The sequence below is a fragment of the Lithobates pipiens genome, unplaced genomic scaffold, assembly GCF_037356315.1.
Source record: "Lithobates pipiens isolate NorthernLeopardFrog02 unplaced genomic scaffold, aLitPip1_a1.2 Scaffold_3, whole genome shotgun sequence".
In the NCBI taxonomy this organism is placed as follows: Eukaryota; Metazoa; Chordata; class Amphibia; order Anura; family Ranidae; genus Lithobates; species Lithobates pipiens.
The window spans coordinates 17,803,069-17,823,475 of record NW_027507790.1 but is presented as its reverse complement, the minus strand read 5'-3'; the positions used below and the strand labels follow the sequence as shown (position 1 = coordinate 17,823,475).

The 20,407-nt window shown below is 41.8% G+C and overlaps 1 protein-coding gene across 7 annotated transcripts in view; it reads left to right on the top strand.

Moving 5' to 3' along the window:
• Positions 1-20,407, top strand: part of GIT2 (GIT ArfGAP 2) — a 174,787-nt gene that overhangs the window by 38,080 nt on the left and 116,300 nt on the right. For all 7 annotated transcript variants that reach the window (XM_077461335.1, XM_077461334.1, XM_077461341.1 and 4 more), the window contains exons 5-8: positions 3,898-3,984; positions 6,605-6,735; positions 12,521-12,615; positions 12,731-12,776. In XM_077461335.1, the coding sequence (XP_077317461.1) occupies positions 3,898-3,984; positions 6,605-6,735; positions 12,521-12,615; positions 12,731-12,776 (359 nt within the window). The remainder of the gene's footprint in view (positions 1-3,897; positions 3,985-6,604; positions 6,736-12,520; positions 12,616-12,730; positions 12,777-20,407) is intronic.

Genomic DNA, 20,407 nt, shown 5'->3' with positions numbered 1-20,407 from the left:
AAGGCAATGATCCCAGACCATAGTCTGCGTGCGACTGTTGTATTAAAGTATAACTAAAGCCAAAACTTTTTTTATTTTTTATTTTGGATAGCGTTCCCCCATTAGGGAGATTCGCTCTCTCTATTTGTCCTGTTTACTATCATTGAAAGTAAAGGAAGTGCCATATTTTGGGTGGTTCCCGGGAAAGTAATAGAGGGGATATCTTCCAATGGGGACCCCCAAGAAATTCCCTCCATTTGCAAGGATTTTCTTTCACTTCCTGTTTGGCTGTGGAACAGGAAGTGATGGGAAATCACCGCAATATGACACAAACAGCGGAAAAAAAACCTGACAGGGGTTATAACCCTCCCTTACTCTATCCAAAATGAAAACAAAGGTTTTTGCCTATAGTTCTACTTTAAGGAAATTCACTGCAAATCTAGAGCGTTTAAAATGTAGGCTGGCAGTTTGAGCTTATGTAATTTTCCAACCTTGTTTTCAGATTTAAAAAAATCTTTTGCCCAGTGTAAAGCATTTTCTTCTGAGTTTGTCGAAGTAAGAGGTGTTCATAGTCAGACTCGATAATTGCCAGGAGAAGGAAAAGCGAAAAAAGAGTCATTGCTATTTTGGTAGCTTTTATCAGGGTCTTGGTATTGTTACAGAAATACACTACAACAGACATGAAGGCTGCACATAAGTGGCTTTAAATGCATCCCATTTTAGGAATGTTCCAATTGGGGAATTCTCTTTCCAGTAGTGTGCAATGCCATGTGTGTATTGTTTAGTAACATAGATTCAGATAGCCATGTATGGGTGATTCTCCAAAGACTGATGCTCCCCCTACTCTGTGTACCTTAGGGCTAACCAAACCTAGTGTACCTAAGGGTTAATGCCAGGGGAGAATGATCAGCAATACCTCTGGTAAGGTATTGTGTATTAAGAGTTTGTGGGAGTAGGGATGAGGTATCGTACACCAGGTCAATAAGTGAGAATGCACCATGGGAATCGAAGTGAGCAGAGTAAATGAGTTTACTTGCGTGGCTCTGTTACCACACATCTGTCAAGGCAATATTGGGTCTACCCATTCTTGTAAGGAGATCCATGGAGGTACTGAGGGTGGTTCCTTCTGCTTCTCACTCCAGTTATGTAGATAGGAAAGTGTGCAGGGAAGAGGCAGGAGCAAGCGTGAACACAGGAGGGACAGGTTGCCTATACCAGAAAGAAAAGGCTGCAATTCAGCTTTAACCATGAACGATGGCCCTAGAATTATGGCTTTTACTCTGATGTTCATGATATGTAGCGCAATTGCCATTTTCATATGGAGGTACACCTACAGTTAACTGTATTGCTATCACATAGGGGCCAAGGGCACTATGCCATTTTTAAACATTGTGATTAAAAAAAATAAAAATAACAAAACGTTGCAATCAAATGCCAGAGCCTGTGATGAAATTTAGCTGGCAAAGGGACATCTCTCCCACAGGCTGTAGAAAATAGTGGCTTTTAGGTGAAAATGCAGAGATGAATGTTGCAGCCTCAGGCTTTATTTAGGTGTGTTTGTGTGTATATAGGTAGGAGGAGCAATATAGAGATGTCTTCAAAGGACAAACATGTAGCAGGGAAAAAGCTGTAAGCCCACCATATACCAGTTCGATGAGGTTGGTATCCAGAGAATACGCAGTTGTCCTGATGCCTGGAAATTCTGTGAGGATGGGGAGCTTCTCTCTAGCCAGGTAGAAGCCCTGAAGATGTAATTGTAATAAAGATACTGGCACTGTTAAAATGTATAGTTTCTTTCTTGCACACAACTCCCAGGATGGTGAGTTTGTAGAAAAAATGTAGGCATTTAGTAATTTAAAAGGGTGAGGGTTGGTTTCTGGATGGGGGGGGGGGGGGGGTGCAGTGGGCTCCTTCAACAGTAAATAAAACAGAAACTTCAAGATCAGGAACGGTCTTTTGCAGTCAGTTCAAAATTCAGGCATGGCACTCTTCAGATTTCTCCAGAAAACCAACATGTGTAGGTGTTTTTGGTGTGTGTGTGTGTGTGTGGTGTTTTTTTTTTTTTTTTTGGTTTCTGAGGTCAGCAGAAGGTGGGGAGCCAGTGTGCTTAAGAGAGACACTGCTCTCTTCTGTCAGGTGTTGTACTCTCTAAGGGACTATTATGTATGCCCTTTATTTTGGTTGTAAGAGATATTGTGCAGTTCCTCATGACATCCAAAAACTGGGATAGGGTGGACTACCCAGTTGTATTCCTTGTGACCCTGTATGTCAGGTGGCAGAAAAGTAAGCTCTCCAGTGGGCAGTGTGAAACATGTTAAGGCATGGCTGGGGTCCAGGTGGAGACTGCCATTCACTATCATACTACAACTCTGGACATGATGTGCGGCTCCCGGGACACCTGGTCACTCTCTATCAGGTGGCAGGCGAGAGTTGCATGGTTCTAGCCCTAGAATGGCTGGAGTGGAGATTGACGCATCACCCCATTGCTGGATGCTGCAGCTGTCTGTATTTGGCCCACTGCTGTGAAGAGGGGAGCCAGTGCTATATTGGAAGCAAACCATCTTTGGTGTTTGTGCACTGAAGGTTAAAGTGGTTGTAAACCCTTACAAACCACTTTGACCTACAGGTAAGCCTAGATTAAGGCTTACCTGTAGGTCCAAGCAATATCTCCTAAACCTATATGGTTTAGGAGATATTTGCCCGAAAACGGGCACCGCTGTCTACGGCGCATGCGCCGTAGACAGCAGCGCGCAGGCCCACTGAGCGCGGCATTCTCCGCGACGGAGCTGCCGCGCGTGTCGGCTCTCGCGCGCATGCGCGGGAGTGACGTCATCGCGGCTTCGGCGAATGACAGCGGCGGAGCTGCGAGACCCCACCAACAAGATGGATGCGGCGGACTACAGGGGACAACGGCGACTTCGCTGGCTCCTGTGTCAGGTAAGTGACACATAATGGGCTACTATGCGATGCATAGTAGTCCATTATGCTTTGCCTTTACAGGGAATGAAAGAGGAAGTAAACTCATCAGGGTTTACTTCCTCTTTAAGGATGAGCTGCAGAATGAGAGTGAAGGTGACTTAGAGTGTTACTGTCCATGTGTGCAGTTATGCCACTGGACACTACTGACTTTATACTTGTTTCACAATATATACTGTCCTTTACCTGATTGCATGTACAAGCTTTATTTCCGAAGAACATGGATTTATGTTATTTTTCATTATTGTGTTTTCTGTTATTAAGGAATTTGTTAAGGCAGAAGTTTTTTTATCTTAATGCATTAAGATAAAAAACCTTCTGTGTGTGGCAGCCACCCCAGCCCCCGCCCTAATTACCTACCTGAGCTCCTTCTCCCTTCAGTGATGTCCACGATCCCCTGCTGCTCTGTCTCAGCCAATCGTGGAGAGGGGGCGAGGCCGGGTTGGGGCTTCGTGTCTTAATGGATACACGGAGCTCTGACTCGGCTTGGGTGCCCCCTGTAGCAAGCTGCTAGCTTAAAGGAGGGAGGGGCTAGGAGCAGCAGGTCCCAAGAAGAGGAGGATCCGGGCTGCTCTGTGCAAAAAAAAAAAAAACTGCACAGAGGCGCTAAGTAGAACTTGTTTGTTATTTTAAAAGAAAAAAAAAAACAAGCCTTTACAATCATTTTAGTTTGTGTGACTTTATTACTTTAAATGAGATGTAGGTATCAAATTCACCTCTACAGTAAGTAGAAGATACTTGTTGCCTGGAAGTCATGCTGAGCCATTGACTTCTTCAGTTGCTGACCTAGGACATGCATGCAGCCAGTGAAATCAGAATTTTTTATATGCACACTTGTTCTCAGTGAGTAGTTCATTAAGTATTGACATCATAACAAGCTGTAACAAACTGTTGAAAATTACATGACAGAATAATATAATGTATATTTTTTGTTTTGTGCAGCAACTTCACTCAAGTGTGAGGACTGGCAATTTGGAGACTTGTCTAAGGCTGTTATCCCTAGGGGCACAGGCCAATTTTTTTAACCCGGTAAGCAACTTTTTATGTGAACTTATGTACTAGACCTAGTGGCGCCTGCACATACCTGAAGCAGCCTCTCAAACCTTCCTGTCACTATTGAAACTCATGTCTTTCGGACAGACAAAGCCAGGGCCGAAGCTTTACCTTTCCTGTCTCCTACATGGTGGTATTGCTCTGTGGGGTAGTCCATCATAGTGATTGAACCAATAGGAATATAAGGGTGTGGGACATAGCAGCAAGGTTTAGCATTACCTGGGCTTATGAGAGTTTGGCTGGCTAGAAGGGCCCTGCAATTCAGTCAGTCATATCTGCAGTAAACTGCTGCAGGTTTCTGCAGTTACCCCGGGATGGCTGCTCGTTAAGGCCTCATTCACACGTGCGAAGTGTCATCTGCCCAGAGAGTATACACTGGTGTTCTCTGCAGACATTCACATTCATGTCTACACAGAAACTGCACAAACACAGGCGCTGGTTCCAGTTTGACAGTCATGCGGGTGCATATCCCCAAACGCAGATGGTACAGACACACCTACACAGCTGTCCGATTGGAATCAGCGGCTACATCTGTGCCTAAACCTTCAGCAGTTTTTTTTTTTTTTTTTTTTTTTTTTGAGACAGTTTTTTAAATATTTTTTTATTGTGAATGTTATTTAGGGTCCTTTCACAGTGCTGATGGATTTTTTTTTAATTATTATTATTATTTTTTTTTTTTTACGTCGGTTTGGGCGCCTGTCACCAGTTCAGATATATATATATATATATATATATATATATCTATATATCTGTGGTTTTTATAAAAAAAAAAAAAAAAAAAAAAAAAGTCAAAGGTGGACAAAAAAAAATTTCTAGCCCAAAAACAGACACAAATAGACAGCATATTTTTACATTCGTTTACGTCAAAGGAAATAACCTTTTTAGGTTTTCTGTGGACAAAAAAGGACGGTGATATAAGCGGATCTGAATGGACATTCTGTACATCTGTTTACATCTGCCTGCCCATAGGTCTACATTGTGGTTCAGTCTGAATCCATCTGAAAAACTGACAGATGGATCCATATTGAACACAGGTGTGAAAGGGCCCTAATGTTCTAGTGGGGTTAGTTACCTTTTGTTAGTGTATTCAGTCTGATCGTGAAAATGTGAGGTTTGCCTTTGTCAGAATTTTCTAAAACGGTTAGTCTAAAATGTGGCAAATATAAGAGACAAACATACAGAGACTTCATAAGCAGACATAATTTCTCTGTTAATTAGTGTGAACGCCGTACTGGCAAAGGCACAACTGATGATGTGCCAGCTAGCTATAAATGATTGTGTTCTTCATAACAAGTGGATGAATGATTTATGTAAAGGTTTCATCCTGTTCAACAATGGCCTAAATAATTTATCTTGATTGGATTCCCTTGTGAGTCTATAGAATGTTTTATTCAGTTGACCCTTAAATGCACTGCAATGGGGCATGAATGGTGAAAGGTAAGCAAAGCTTACAAAGCATAATCACCTCCATTCCCCAGCAGTCCTCAAGACAGAGAACTTATTGATTAAAGAGGAAGTAAACTCTCCCACTCTGATGCTTCTTTTCATTTAGTCCATTATAATAAGTCATTATCGGACTATAGCCACTGTAATCCAGATCAAATTGCATATTACATACTGTTTAAAGAAACTTTAAAAAACTTGTTTCCAGGGTTTAGGCAGCACCATCTTAAGTATTGTTTTCAGAGTCCACAGTGGAGTGTATTTCCGCCCTTACATTGAGCACTTCCTGCACTGTTAACCAAGCCTCCTTCTCAATCCAACGTTTCTATGGAAACCCTGCTTCCCTGTTCATAGCTTACTTGTTTATTTCATAGTATTTACTTGTGCTGATGTCTAATGGCCATTACTGCAGTCTTATCAGCTGAAGCTGATAAGTCTGACAAAGGGAAACAAGTTTAGACTGTATGTGATGTCACATGGTGTGTAGGAGGAAGCTCTGAGTGATTAGCAGAGTTGAGTGTTGTGCCATAGGAAGTCATGGCACAAGCTTGACCCCCTAATCAGCACCAGGCTATGTCTTGACCACCACGCTAAATTCACCAATACTATCTGGCCATCGTTCACACAAACCTGAATATTAGGTAGTGCCCTGTTAGATTGTGTAGAAACCACCCTGTTCTTGTTATACCTGCTTACCCTTTTCATAGGTGTTTGGCTTACAGCATCCATTGCAAGTGCCATATTTAGTTTGACAGTGCCTGGGCATTCCCTTGTAACAAACCCCCCCCCCCCGTTTTCTTTTTTTTTTTTAATAGGATTGGAGGATTTAAGTATGTGTGGCGGTGGGCGAATGATAAATTTACTTTAATTTAGTGGTTTAATCATACACATGTTGTACCAAAGCTTTCAGTAATTGCATTACTTTTTTTGTTGAATTTTATTCTCCATTTTTCTGGGTTACGACACAAAGGAGGGCACTGGAGAACCAAATTATCTCTGCACAATAGAAATATCCTGACCAGAGGATTCTGTAATTGCAGAAAGGCAATGTTTCATTCATGAATACAGAAACATATAGCTTAGAGTAATTTTAAGTTTGCAAACCCATAAGCTGTGCAGTTTCATAATTTATATTAAAAAAAATTTCTTTAAGGAAAAGGGAAGTACATCTCTTCATGTGGCAGCTAAAGCAGGACAGATCCTACAGGCAGAGCTTCTTGCAGTGTATGGAGCAGATCCAGGCACACCAGATTCTGCTGGAAAAACACCCATTGACTATGCAAGGTGAGTGGATACTATCTTGTGTGTAAACGTAATCCATTGATTTGCCTTAAACTTTTGTTATTTTAACTGCTATCTTTCAGTTGTTTTTCTGTAATTATTTTCATTCACTTGCGTTATGCCTTGTTTAGGTAAATAACATCTATAAAATACATTGCATGCACATATCTTACAGGAGGATTTTTGTTGAAATGAATGGTGTGGCAACAGGTTCTATTTTAACACCAGCGCCTCCCAACCCTTTCTGATGCCGAAAGGCAGAGTACGGTTTTTGATCATGTGATTGGCTGTCACAGTGGTCACATAATCAGAAAACTCCCGATTTGCAAGTAGAGATCGGGAGCTTTCCATTAGCCGCCAGTAACTGTGCCAGGAGCTTGCAGGACGCACGCTCTCTGTACAGCTTTGTTTACATTCTGGTACACATATTTGCCTCTGCTCAGCATTAAGGCCCATCCGCCGAGAGGCCGCATATAGGTGTACCAGCAGCATGAAGAGGTTAACCTTAATTGTGAGACTGGGGTTTAAAGCATAAGTTCACCTTTAGTAACATGTTAAACCCGTATTTAGGGTGTAACATGTTACTATGCAGCACCCCTACACACTCTGTGCCTACACAGCAGCTGCATCATGATTGAACTACACGTCCCATTTTCCATGGCTTGTAGCTCTTAATGAACATTGACGCTTCCTGCAGCTGAGTGACTATCTGCCCATACAGAGGTAGAGGCAGAGAGCTGTCAGCAGTGTTTGCTTTAGCCCAACATTACACCCACGAGCAACTGAATGCTCCAAAGTAAAATATAAATGAGCAATGTTTTTTTTACTTGCAACATAATGTGCATTTAGTCTTTTCTTTAATAAAGGTGAACTTGAAATAGAACTATACACAACTTTTTTTTTTTTTTCTTTTCATTTTGGATAGAACATGGAAAGAATATAACCCCTGTCAAATTTGTTTTCACCATCTGTGTCCCATTTGGGAAATTTTCCTTCACTTCCTGTCCCATAGTCAAACAGGAAGTGAGAGGAAATCCCTGCAAATTAAGGGAGTTCCTGGGGCCCCCAGGTCATCAGAACTACTGTCCCCATTGGAAGATTTCCCCTCTATTACTTTTCTGGGGACAGCCCAAAACTTGGGATTTTCCTTTATTTCACTTTCAATGATCATGGTAAACAAGACAAATAGAGCGGGTGAATCTCTCTAAAGCCTCGTACACACAATCGGATTTTCGGCAGGAAATTGCATGATGACAGACTGACTAAAATTTGACCGTTGGTACGCTCTATGAGACAATTGTTGGCCAACTTTACACCAACAAATGTTGGATAACAGGCTAGTAAATTTTCGGCGGACAATGGTCTGTTGTCAGATTTTCCTATCATGTGTACACAAGTCCATCACACAAGTCCAAAGTACAAACACCCATGATCGGAATCAGTGCTCGCCAAACACGACATTAGCAGAAGGTGCCCAAAGGGTGCCGCTCAAGAGCTGAAATTCCATGTAGTACATCACTACGTTCGTGTTTGTTGGCCGACAATTTACAATGTACCGTTTGTATGCAAGACAAGTTCCTGGCATATGCCCTTCGGACAAAAGTCTGAGACACTTTGTCTGTGGAAAATCCCATCGTGTGTACGAAGCTTTAGTGGGCCACAGACAGCAATAAAAACCTGGCAGGTGTTTTAATCCATCTACACTCTATCTGAAACAAAAAATGCCTTTAGTTACACTTTAAGCCTTTAATAGCTTTTTATGAGCTTCACAGATGTGGCAGCTGCAGAATTAATATACAGAGAATACAGCCCAAGCACTTATGCTGATGACCTAAAGCTACAGTCCTGTAAAATTGAGAGTGAAGCATTGAGATGTGTACAGCAAGTTGACTCTGTCAGTCTTTTATCCCAAAATTGCTGTAATGCATACCAGCCCTACTCCCTTTTTGGAAATCTGGTGATATTGGGATAAGATTCTGGAACGGCCCACTACAGGTTACACAATGCCTCTATGCCTGTTGTAAAAAAAATATAGTTCTAAATATTTTCTTTCAGCTGCAAATAAGATTTAAATCTGCTTTGGGAATTTGAATGTGATTGCAGGAGATAGAGAGGAAGTTACACAGGTCTCAGGAAATACACTCTGAAGGTCTTCCTGCTGGGGCTGTTAGACAGATTGTGAACATCTAGTAGTACTGAATTGCAGGGTGCTCAGATGAAATAAAAGCTTCATTGACTTTGATAGTAGTACAGTTTTAAGTATTTCATGGATAACATTAGTAACTGTTTGCTTAAGGGCTTGTTCACACCAGCCTGCATGCATTATGCTTCATATAACATACGCATGATGGTGTGTGGGTTATGGAAGGCAGTGCAATGCTTTGACACATTGCACCTTTTACTTTTTTTATTTATTTTTTTAACTTTGTTAAAAAGTCAGAGAATGGCATTTCACTCAATTCTGCACCACAGCATTTTGCACTAAATAAAAATGCACACATGCTACATTTTTTTATGTAGGAGAATGCCTCAAAGCAAAGTTTTGATGTAAACAGGACAAAGAAAACAAGTGTCTTCTATATTCACTTGTGTTGAGCCTGCGTTAATCAATGCAGATCAACATAGCCCCAATAGATATGGCGTGAATAGAGCCCTAGCTGGTGTTTGTGGTGTGAGATAGTTTTGCATTATGCAAGCTGTTGACATAAAAAAAAAAAAATCTCCTTTACAATTTAATAATATATTGGAAGGAAGGTTTTGTGCTTACCTTTTTCGAAAGCTTGCATCCATAAACTTTTTTAAAGGCTAACTCCACCTTTTAGGTCCATTGTTAAACCCATTTAGGGTGTAGCATGTAACACAATGCCAAGCTCATAAAAGCTACCTATATTGATTTAAATGTTTGCTTTTGAGATAAATCTCTTCATTCCCTGGACATGATAGGAGTACCTTCAAAAAACACCGCAGCTGTTTTCAAACACAAGCTGACTAAGCAATACTGCTAACGATACTAAAAGTTCGACCTTTTGTGAAAAGTCAGCAGCTATGCCATCTCTAACCACTCCCCCTGAATGCTAGAGAATAGTTGCATATGACTGTTGCAGGATGTGCAGCGATGTCTTCCACATACATACTAATCTGTGATTGCACAATCTCCTAAGTCTACCAAAATGATGTGTAGACATGTCTGATTAGATATTTAAATGGACTGTTTAGTTTTTGTCCTAAGTATTACATAGCTTTGGTGACTCTGAAGGAGATTGTACAGAGATTATACAATAAGATTGTATAGTATATCACCAGTTTAAGATAAGTAAGCTGTGATTTGAGAGCTTGGCTTCACCTTCTCTGTGCAATGAGAGAGCCAAGACTCCCAGTGAAGTAGCCTTGGGAAAGACAAGCAGTGTCTTTGTCCAAGTTTTTTCTAAGATTAAGAGCTCAAATTTGACATCCAATTACGTTTATGTTGGCAAAAAAAAGAGTAAAGTTGCCATGTTTATTGAATTTCAGCTGATTCCTGCCAATCTAGGTGAAATTTTGACTTTCGTCTAAGGCAGGGCTTGACAAATCCCAGGCACCAGGTCACCATGGTGACTAGAAATTGGGGCCTGGGCTTTTGTCAGCCCATTAAAAAGAGAAAAAGCCCATCTACAATATAAGATCTAACACTCCTGTATATTAGTGAAGTCCGTACGTATCTATGACTCTTCCATTACATTGTAAGGGGCGGAGTCATTTTTTTGAAGACCAATTGCATGGAATGCCACGGCCGCTCTCTACGAAGATGTCTGCTTCATTGTAGACAAAGCTGTACAGTGTGTGTGTCCTCTAGTGTGTGGGGCCGATGACAGGTACACAGAAATCTGTATCAATGGACTTATCCGCCGGGAGAGATGAGTGGACAAATGGAGGGGGTGTCTGCCCGGAGCCTGGACTGTTCCTTAAGCCCCATACACACTATCAGTTTTTCTGCAGCTTTTTTCCTTCAGATTTACCAAAACCATATAATATGAGGTCAAACCTTAGGAGTTTCAATTTGTATGCAATCAGGCAGGCCCTTGTACTACATGGTTTTGGTAAACCTGAAGGAAAGAATCAGCAGAAAAACTGATAGTGTGTATGGGGCTTTACTCTTCAGGCTCTACATCCGGCTTCATGCCATCAGCGATCCTTGGGATGGCCTGCCATGGTAAGTAGGTAATGGGAGGAGGGAGAGGTCATACAAAGTCTGTCATTACCCCCAGGCTGCTGATATCACTAACTTCATTTCAGCTAACTGATCTACAAGACTGCATTTCTGTTGCATAGCCAACCCAGTTTTCTGTTTGATGTTTTCTGCTTCTAGTCCATAGACCACACATATTCTTCTGCACTCCTGTCTTCAGCTGCCCATACACATTGTACAATCTCTGGGCATTCTCCTATAGAGTTAATACTATTATATAATATGAGGACTTGCCTAAACAATGCTTTCCAATCGGGCAGGCCCTTACAGCAAATAGTTGATGGAAGCTCTAAAGAGGGTGTACAGTCCAATTTATATAGTGTATGGTGAGCTTTAAAGTGGAACTTCACTGTCTGTGTTGCACAGGAATGCTCCTTTCTCAAGCTTGAGAAAGGACCGCACCTTTCCAACATGGACATCGCGCATGCTTGGAAACATCGCAATTTCTTGGCTCCTAACTTCTTTTTTTATCTGGCTAACTTTGGACACATTGCATATCAAGTCGTAGCCAACTGCTTTCAATGGCACCCATTTGGATCAATGTGACTTTGAAAAGGTTCCTGCACTACATTGATGCAAATCATGCAACTTGAGTGTCAGAGAGTGTAAAGTTGCACTCCACAGTCGCACTGGAAATCGTGCAACTTTAGAGTCGCACGAGTGTGAACGGAGCATTAATCCGCGCCCCGGGGATGCACAGATGTTCTTTGTTACGGATCACTTAATGTTTATTAGGCCGAAAAATTGAAGGGACTGGGCAGGAAATTCTCAGCTGAACAGTGACTGCTTTCAGTCAGTTGGAGTCACTATTTGGTTATTCTGACAGCTGTCACAATACAATGGCCTGCAGTGGTTTGGGGAACCTATTGATTTAATGTGTATGACTAATTTAGGATCTTTAGTCAAAGTAGATTGGATTAATGAATGGATCTAACCATTGCATAAACCCTTACTGAATGGATTTAACAACTATGTACACCCTTAAGCCCCATACACACTATCAGATTATCTGCTAAGTTTTTCCTTCAGATTTACCAAAACCATGTAGTACAAGGGCCTGCCTGATTGCATACACATTGAAACTCCTAAGGTTTGTCCTCACATTACATGGTTTTGGTAAATCTGAAGGAAAAACTCAGCAGAAAAACTGATAGTGTGTATGGGGCTTTACTGAACATATGAACAGGATTTCACTAAGATTTTCTTCTTTACCTAATTTTAGCTGTATCAATGTTTATATGTGAGATTTTATTTGAAGAAAAACTGAAAAACAAGGCGCCAATGTGTGCATCCTCACTAAATACAGATTACATTTCATAGGCATTCTTCACATGACTTTTTGCTGTATTGAGTGAAAAATGAGAATGCCAGACAGATGTACAAGATGATTGCTTGGATTCTTCAGTTTAATTGTATGCTTTAAAGCATTACATGCATTCTGGAAATGGCTTTATTGTTTTTTTCTTTTTTTCATCCCTAATGCGAGTGCTTTTCAGATAATAGTAGCTCATATCCTAGTTTAGAGACTGACTGTAACTCAATGCACTGTATCTCATTACTCAGGCAAGGTGGCCATCATGAATTAGCAGATCGTCTTGTGGAAATTCAACACGAATTGACTGACAGATTAGCATTTTATTTATGTGGAAGGAAGCCCGGTAAGCTGCAAACAAATGTTTTTTATAATTCTTGGATATTTATACTAAACGGAAGAAATCGTAGTGTACGCTCATAAGGTGTAATATACTTATTAATGCTAAATCTGTTTTCTAGACCATAGAAATGGACAGCACTTTATTATACCACACATGGCAGACAGGTGAGTTTATTTTTTTTTTTAGGTTTAATTATATTAAAGCAATACAAATTAGTGCAAGGTTTTATTCTTTCTTTAGTTATATTAATCTGTTGGTGATCTTTCTATTCAAATCTCCTAGAACGTTGAATGCCCTTGTTGTGTTACATAAAGAAAAAACATTTGCTGCTTGTTTAAAATTTATAGAGGGTAATTGTCACACTTTTTAAACAAAAGTAATATTTCTAAATAATCGCTTAACTTCAAAGAGCTCAAAAGCGACTGTTCCAACAAGCAGTGACTTCATCTGTTATGGAGCTCTTGGTTTTCTACTTAATACAAGGAAGAGACAGCTGCATGGCAGCTGCAGGAAACCCTTGTAAATGGCATCTTTGTTATGTAGGCAGCTTTTATCATAATGTGGAAGGTTTTTTTTTTTTTTTTGCAAGCAGTTTAAATCTGCATACATCATAATGTTAATTTTCCTTTTTGTTATGTGGCTGTACATCTGGAAAAAGGAGGCTGTAAGTAAATTCTCTTTTTTGTATTTTGTTTAGAAGTAATTGTATAATGAAAAAACAGATTGGTTAATTTTTTTTGTTTTTTATTTTGGTGAATTATTAACTTTTAAACAAATTTCGTTTTTTTTCAAAGTAGCCAATGTGATCAAAGATTTTGGTGAATCTAATGTATGTATACTAAGGTGGAAGTAAGGCTGCATTTTGGTGCAGTTGTAAAAAAAAAAAAAAAAAAAAAAAAATCACACTTTGGTAAAGGTTCCAGTAAAATAAACCATTCTTCGGGATGAGTGTAATGTAAAAATGTGTCTGCAATACATGGCATTGAAACTGAAAAATGTAGCATAAGTAATCTAGTCTTAGACTGCTAGTTGGATTTCGGCTGATTGCTCTTTTTTAAATTAACTTTTAAAAAGCAAAGTGTAAACTTGTCAGCCAATAATTTTACTATTTTCTGTCAGATGCAGTCACTTTTCTGGCACTCTGGTTGCTGTGGCTGCTTGAATATGTGTCAGTGTGCTTGGGGGAATTGATGGCGAAATCTAAGCCTGTATTGCTAACATTGGATGTGAATATTCCTGTGCAGTATCTTATGTTTACAGAAGGCATATGGCATGGAGATAGGCTACTAGATTACAGAGGCTGAGCTCAAGGGGGGCATATAAAAACAAACACTTTACAAATATGTATTGCTGGTGTGTGTTAAAATGAATCAAATATCATTGATTAGTCAGCCTAAAGCCCCATACACACTATCAGATTTTCTGCTGACTTTTTCCTTCAGATTTACCGAAACCATATAATATGAGATCAAACCTTAGGAGTTTCAATTTGTATGCAATCAGGCAGGCCCTTCTACTACATGGTTTTGGTAAATCTGAAGACAAAAATCAGCAGAAAATCTGATAGTGTGTATGGAACTTAACACAAGGCTGGTGATCTGCTGCTACTTCATTGTCCCTTTTAAAGTGGAGCTCCACCCAAAAGGGGAAGTCCCCCCATTCCTCTTGAAGAATTGGCACATTTATTAGCGGGGGTGGACGGAGCGGGTACCTGATTTTAAAGGTACTCGCTCCCACTGTTCTCCCTCCCGCCCGCAGGTCACAGAAGACTGCATCGACCAGTCACAACGCACCGCGCTACTCATGCTTGTGCAGTGGGCACCAAGCTGTGAATCTGCATGCTGTCACAGCCGGGTGCCCATAGTGAAGATGCTGGTGCCGAGGAATGAAGATGGCCACTTTGACCGACTAGTCTCTCTCTCTCTCTATCTCTCTCTCTATCTCTCTCTCTCTCTCTCTCTCTATCTCTATCTCTATCTCTATCTCTATCTCTATCTCTATCTCTATCTCTATCTCTATCTCTATCTCTATCTCTATCTCTATCTCTATCTCTATCTCTATCTCTATCTCTATCTCTATCTCTATCTCTATCTCTATCTCTATCTCTATCTCTATCTCTATCTCTATCTCTATCTCTATCTCTATCTCTATCTCTATCTCTATCTCTATCTCTATCTATCTCTATCTCTATCTCTATCTCTATCTCTATCTATCTCTATTCCACAGTTTAGGCTAATATTTAGTCTTCTACATATTTTTGGTTAAAAAAAAGCATATATTGATTGGTTTGCACAAACGTTATCGCGCCTACAAAATAAGGGATAGGTTTATGGCATTTTTTTATTAATAATTTTTTTTTTTTTAATTAGTAATGGTGGCAATCTGCAATTTTTATTGCAGTGGACAGATCAGACACTTTTGACACTATTTTGGGACCATTGGCATTTATACAGCGATCAGTGCTATAAAAAATGCACTTATTACTGCGTAAATGTCACTGGCAGGGAAGGGGTTAAACACTAGGGGACAATCAAGGGGTTAACTGTTCCCTCAGCATGTTCTAACTGTAGGGGGGATGGGCTCACTAGAACATGACAGAAGTTGCTGTTCCTGATCACTGGGAGCAGCAGATCCCTGTCATTTTGCTAGGCAGAAAAGGAAAATGCCATATGTATATGTTCTCTCCTATTATTATTATTATTATTATTATTATTATTATTATTTTTTTTTTTGAAGCAGAGGCCCTAGAGAATAAATGGGTGTGTGTTGCAATTTTTTGTCAGTGTTTGTGCAGCCATTTTAATTTTTTTGTTAAAATTATAAAAAATGTTACGCTGAGTAAATAGATGGCAAACATGTCATGCTTTAAAATTGTGCATGCTCGTACAATGGCTACAAGCTATGTACATTTTTAATATTCATAGGCGATGTTTTAAAAGCCTTTACAGGGTACCACTTTTGATTTACACAGGTCTAGTACTAGAATTATGTAGAATTTTGTTTGGGACATGTACCTTCCTACTGGATGTAAAAGCCATCCAGTGGCTAGTTGGCCGATAGGATTGCTTTTACAAGAGACAGTCGGCTCCAAACAATTATACGAGTACGTCACTGGTCAGCAAGTACAAGTAAAAGCTTTTGTATGATATCTAGGTACTATGTGATGCAAAAGCCTCATTAAAAAAACAAATCTGTCTGAGCTAAACCCCCTTTAATTTATGTTTCATACGTAGCCCACCCCAGACACTGCAGCTCACAGTGGAAGAGTTTCAGCTACAGAGACAGTGCTGCAAATGTGGAAAACAATGGGGAGGGCAAGATTTGGCCAGGTGTTTGATAACCTCTGCAGGCTTGTGAATTAGAAGTGACTGTGTTGAAAGCTGCACCTCCTGCAACATCTTTGCATCCCACTCAGGTGCAAGCAAGTACAGCCTAGATGACAGTAACGACTCTGCTCTGAATCCAGGAACGATGCAGCATTTTCCCACACCCTCGCAGACTGTATTAGGTGAACTGGGGATTTCAGGGGGACTAAAAGAAAATAAATAAATGCAAATGTGCTTATAATTAATTGCTGGGGCACATCGTTTTTAAAATGGGGGGGGGGGGGTCAAAGTTCTTGGAGTTTGTTTAAAATCTGTCAAAAAGGAATTATTATTTTTTTTTTAATTTGTCCAACTCTTAAGTAAAATTGTGTTTTAAAGCAGAGTTACGCTTGGGGGGCGGGGATTAAGTCTCAGCAGCTACAAATACTGGAGCTGCTGACTTTTAGACCCCTTTCACACCAGGGTGTTTTGCAGGCGCTATAGCGTTAGAAATAGCGCCTGCAAAACGCCCTAAAGAAGCTGCACCATTGTGTGTAGTGTGAAAGCCCCGAGGGCTTTCACACTACAGCGGTGCGCTGGCAGGACGTCAGAAAAAAGTCCTGCCAGCAGCTTCTTTGGAGCGGTGAAGGAGCGGTGTGTTTAAATCAATGGGGCAGCTCTGTAATGCCGCCGGCAAAGCGCCGCTATTGCGGCGTATTGCCGGCGGTTTTAACCCTTTCGCGACCGCTAGCTGGGGGTAAAAGCGCCCCGCTAGCGGCCGAAATGCGCCGCAAATCCGACGGTAAAACGCCGCTAAAAATAGCGGCGTTTTACCGCCGGCGCAAGGTGCGGTGTGGTGTGAAAGGGGTCTTAATATATGGCCACTTACCTGTCCAGGGAGCCCACAATGTCGGCACCCGAATCCGATCTTCAGATTGTCTCACGGTGCTGCCACTGCCATTCCTGTTAAGGGAACCAGGCTGTGAAGACTTTCCCTACTGTGCATGCGCGAATCACACTGCACACTCTGAATTGTCCCTGCTGTCTTTTGGGACCTGTGTGTCTCCCGGAAGACGGGGGGGAGAGGAGGGGCCAGACATAGCGTAGTTCGTGCACAATGTGCAGCGCTCTTTTGCCATAAGTGGGAGCAAATACCTGGTTTTGACAAGGGGGCCAGATCAGCTGGAGTGTCATTTCTGGGTGGAACACTGCTTTAATACTCAGAATTATGAGGAGTTAACATTTTTGTAAATCCAAACAATTAACGTTTTATATTCTCCCTTTTTTGTTCTGTTAAACAGACTATTGAAAGTGTGTTTGATATATATGTTTGTTAAAGCTGAACTGTAATGTGCACATAACTAATACCTTCCCTTGTTACAACCCCCTCATCAAAATTTGTTAAGTAATTTTGTTTTTAAGAAACTCATGAGATTGGTGGGAGAGGCCGGTAGGCTCCTGTAAACATCACAGCACGATTTAGGAACAAAATGATTGATGGTACAGAAAGCTAATAGCTGAAGGAGGTGAGCAAAGCCAGTGCAGATTAGGGGATAGGTCATTGATAATAACTGAAATCATTCAGATAAGGAAGGAAGGCGGGCTCAACATAGCTACTGCAGCTTCAAAGGGTTATTTTTTGGAGCTACAAGGTTGCAGAGATTTTAGAAAATTCAAGCATAGGAGAGAACTTGCTACAAGTGTGGGAAAAAAAAGTAAAGATGGCATTTGGCTTTATGTGCAAAAAAAACAAAAAACAAAAAAAAAGCCTGCCAGTGAGGTTGCAAGTGCCTGCCTGTGAACTCTGCAGTGTTATCTCAAACACTATTACTAGCCCTGCCCAAGTTCATCTTTATGGAATACTGAATACATACCACTATGTTAAATATTGGAGAAAAGAAGGTAGTTTTAATGTACTTCCTAACCTGTGGTGACAACTCTTCTCTCTATAATTACTGCAAGAGTAAGTGATGTCACTCTAGGACAGGAAGTGTATTATGAAAATAATGGTTAATAAAGCCTGAAAAAACAGGAAGACAGCACATCGAAGGACAGTTAAGCTGACTTGTATTACATAGTTCAAGAGGTAAGCCTACCAAACAGGGTCCTAAGGCCTCCTCATGAAGGGGTGGTGGTGGTGGGGGGGGGGGGGGGGGGGGGGGGGGGGCGGTTGGGCTTCTGCAATTCAGAGGCCTGGGGGAAAGGAATCCAGGACAGATGGGTCAGTTCCACAGGATGCATATTTGCATGTGCCAGTTTTACTCTCTCACCAGATGTTTCTGCGATGTGAGATAGAGGGGTGTCATTTTCAGTTCACAGCCCTGCCCGTTGGGTTAGCCACCGACCCCCAGGTGTTCACAAAAATTCTGACTCCGGTATTAGCAAGCCTAATGCCCTGTACACACGACTGGACTTTCCAGCAGACTAGGTCTGGCGGAGTTCCGACTGACTTTCCGAACGGACTTGCCCACACATGACCGGACTTTCCGGTAGACTAGGTCCTTCGGTCTTCCCGACAGAGTTCCAGTGGACTTCCAAATGAATGGGCTTGCCCACATGGACTAAAGTACGTTAATTTTGAACATGATGAATTACGACGGAACTAGAAAAGGAAGTCAATATTACCATACTTTTATCAGCGAGATTGACACCTTGCGAGCCCCGTTGCCTGGTATGGATTTTAAGGGGAACCCCCTACACCAAAAAACAGCTTGGGGGACCCACGGTCCATACCAGACCTTATACGCTGAGCACACAGCCTGGTCGGTCAGGAAAGGGGGTGGGGACGAGCGAGCCCTGTGGCCCCCCCACCCCAAAGCACCTTGTCCCCATGTTGATGAGGACAAGGGCCTCTTCCTGACAACCCTGGCTGTTGGTTGTCGGGGTCTGCGGGCAGGGGGCTTATTGGAATCTGGGAGCCTTCTTTAATAAGATGGCCCCCAGATCCTGTCCCCCCACCCTATATGAATAAGTAATGGGGTACATTGTACCCTTACCCATTCACCTGAGGGAAAGAAAGTCAATAAAAAAAACACACTAGGCATGTTTTTAAAGTAGTTTATTACACAGCTCCGGGGGTCTCTTCCGACTCCTCCGCACTCTCCAGCCTTCTCTCCTGGTCTCCAATTTTTTCTCCTGCTCTCTGGCCTCTTCTCCAGGTCTCCGGTTCTTCTTCCGGGCTTCTCTGCTATCTTCTGCTCTTTTGCCCCTCTTTTGTTAGCGGTGGCCCAGTCTTCTCCGTCGTCTTGATCTCTCTTCTGTTATTCTGATGTTGACACAACGCTCTCTCCCGCTGCCTATATAAGTCGTTGCGGACCTCCCACACAGCATTACAGTGGTAGAGAGCGTTGTGTCAACATCGGAAGAACAGAAGAGGGATCAAGATGACGGAGAAGACCGGGCCACCAAAAACAAAAGGGCAGAAGATAGCGGAGGAGCAGGACAGGGTGGTGGTGCATCCTCATCCAGCTTTTCTAAGGTGGTGTCCAACTTTCACCTGAACCAAGATGTCACTCTGCTTTCCTTTTTCTCAGAACCCCGTTCTGCGGAAGAGAGATTGTGGTGAGAGCTGTCACTCTACCTGAAAATGACAGCTCAGATGCGGAAGACTTTGTACTGCTGGAAAGGCCCAGGAAGGGGCAGGCAACATCGAAGGCGACTATTTCACAGTGGATTTGCCAAGTTATAATTCAGGCTTATGGGTTGAAGAGAAGAGTTCCAACCTGCCTCATGGGCAGTGCATCATCAAGCCTCTTTGGCTCAGATTTGTAAGGCCGCAACTTGGCCATCAGCACATACGTTTACTACATTTTATCAGATGGATGTAAGGCGGCAGGAGGATGCTGCATTTGGGCGCAGTGTGCTGCAGGCAGCAGTATAGGTCCTCGCGTCTGATGGCAGTCTGCTTTGTATGTGTCTCCCTCCCCTCAGGGGCATTGCTTTGGAAACCTCCCAGATAGTAATGGCTATAGCTGCTCTTTGTCCCCTGATGTACGATAAAGAAAATATGATTTTTTTTCCTACCGCTTACCTGTAAAATCCTTTTCTTGGAGTACATCACGGGACACAGAGCAGCTATAGTAATTACTATCTGGATTATACACCACCTATAGGTGAATGGACACTGGCACACCCAAAAGACAGGAAGTCCCCCTCTATATAAGTTGGAGTACATCATGGGACACAGAGTTCCCTCCCCTCTTTACTGGGATATTCATTGCTTTACTACAAAATTGAGGTGCTTCCTGTATGGGAGGTGTTAAATAGAGGGGGACTTCCTGTCTTTTGGGTGTGCCAGTGTCCATTCACCTATAGGTGGTGTATAATCCAGATAGTAATTACTATAGCTGCTCTGTGTCCCGTGATGTACTCCAAGAAAAGGATTTTACAGGTAAGCTGTAGAAAAAAATCCTATTTTTCCAGCTTGCGGCACCACAATCTAGGTGCCAGCAGTCTGAGAGCGATTGTCGCTGGGCTAATTATGCAGTTAA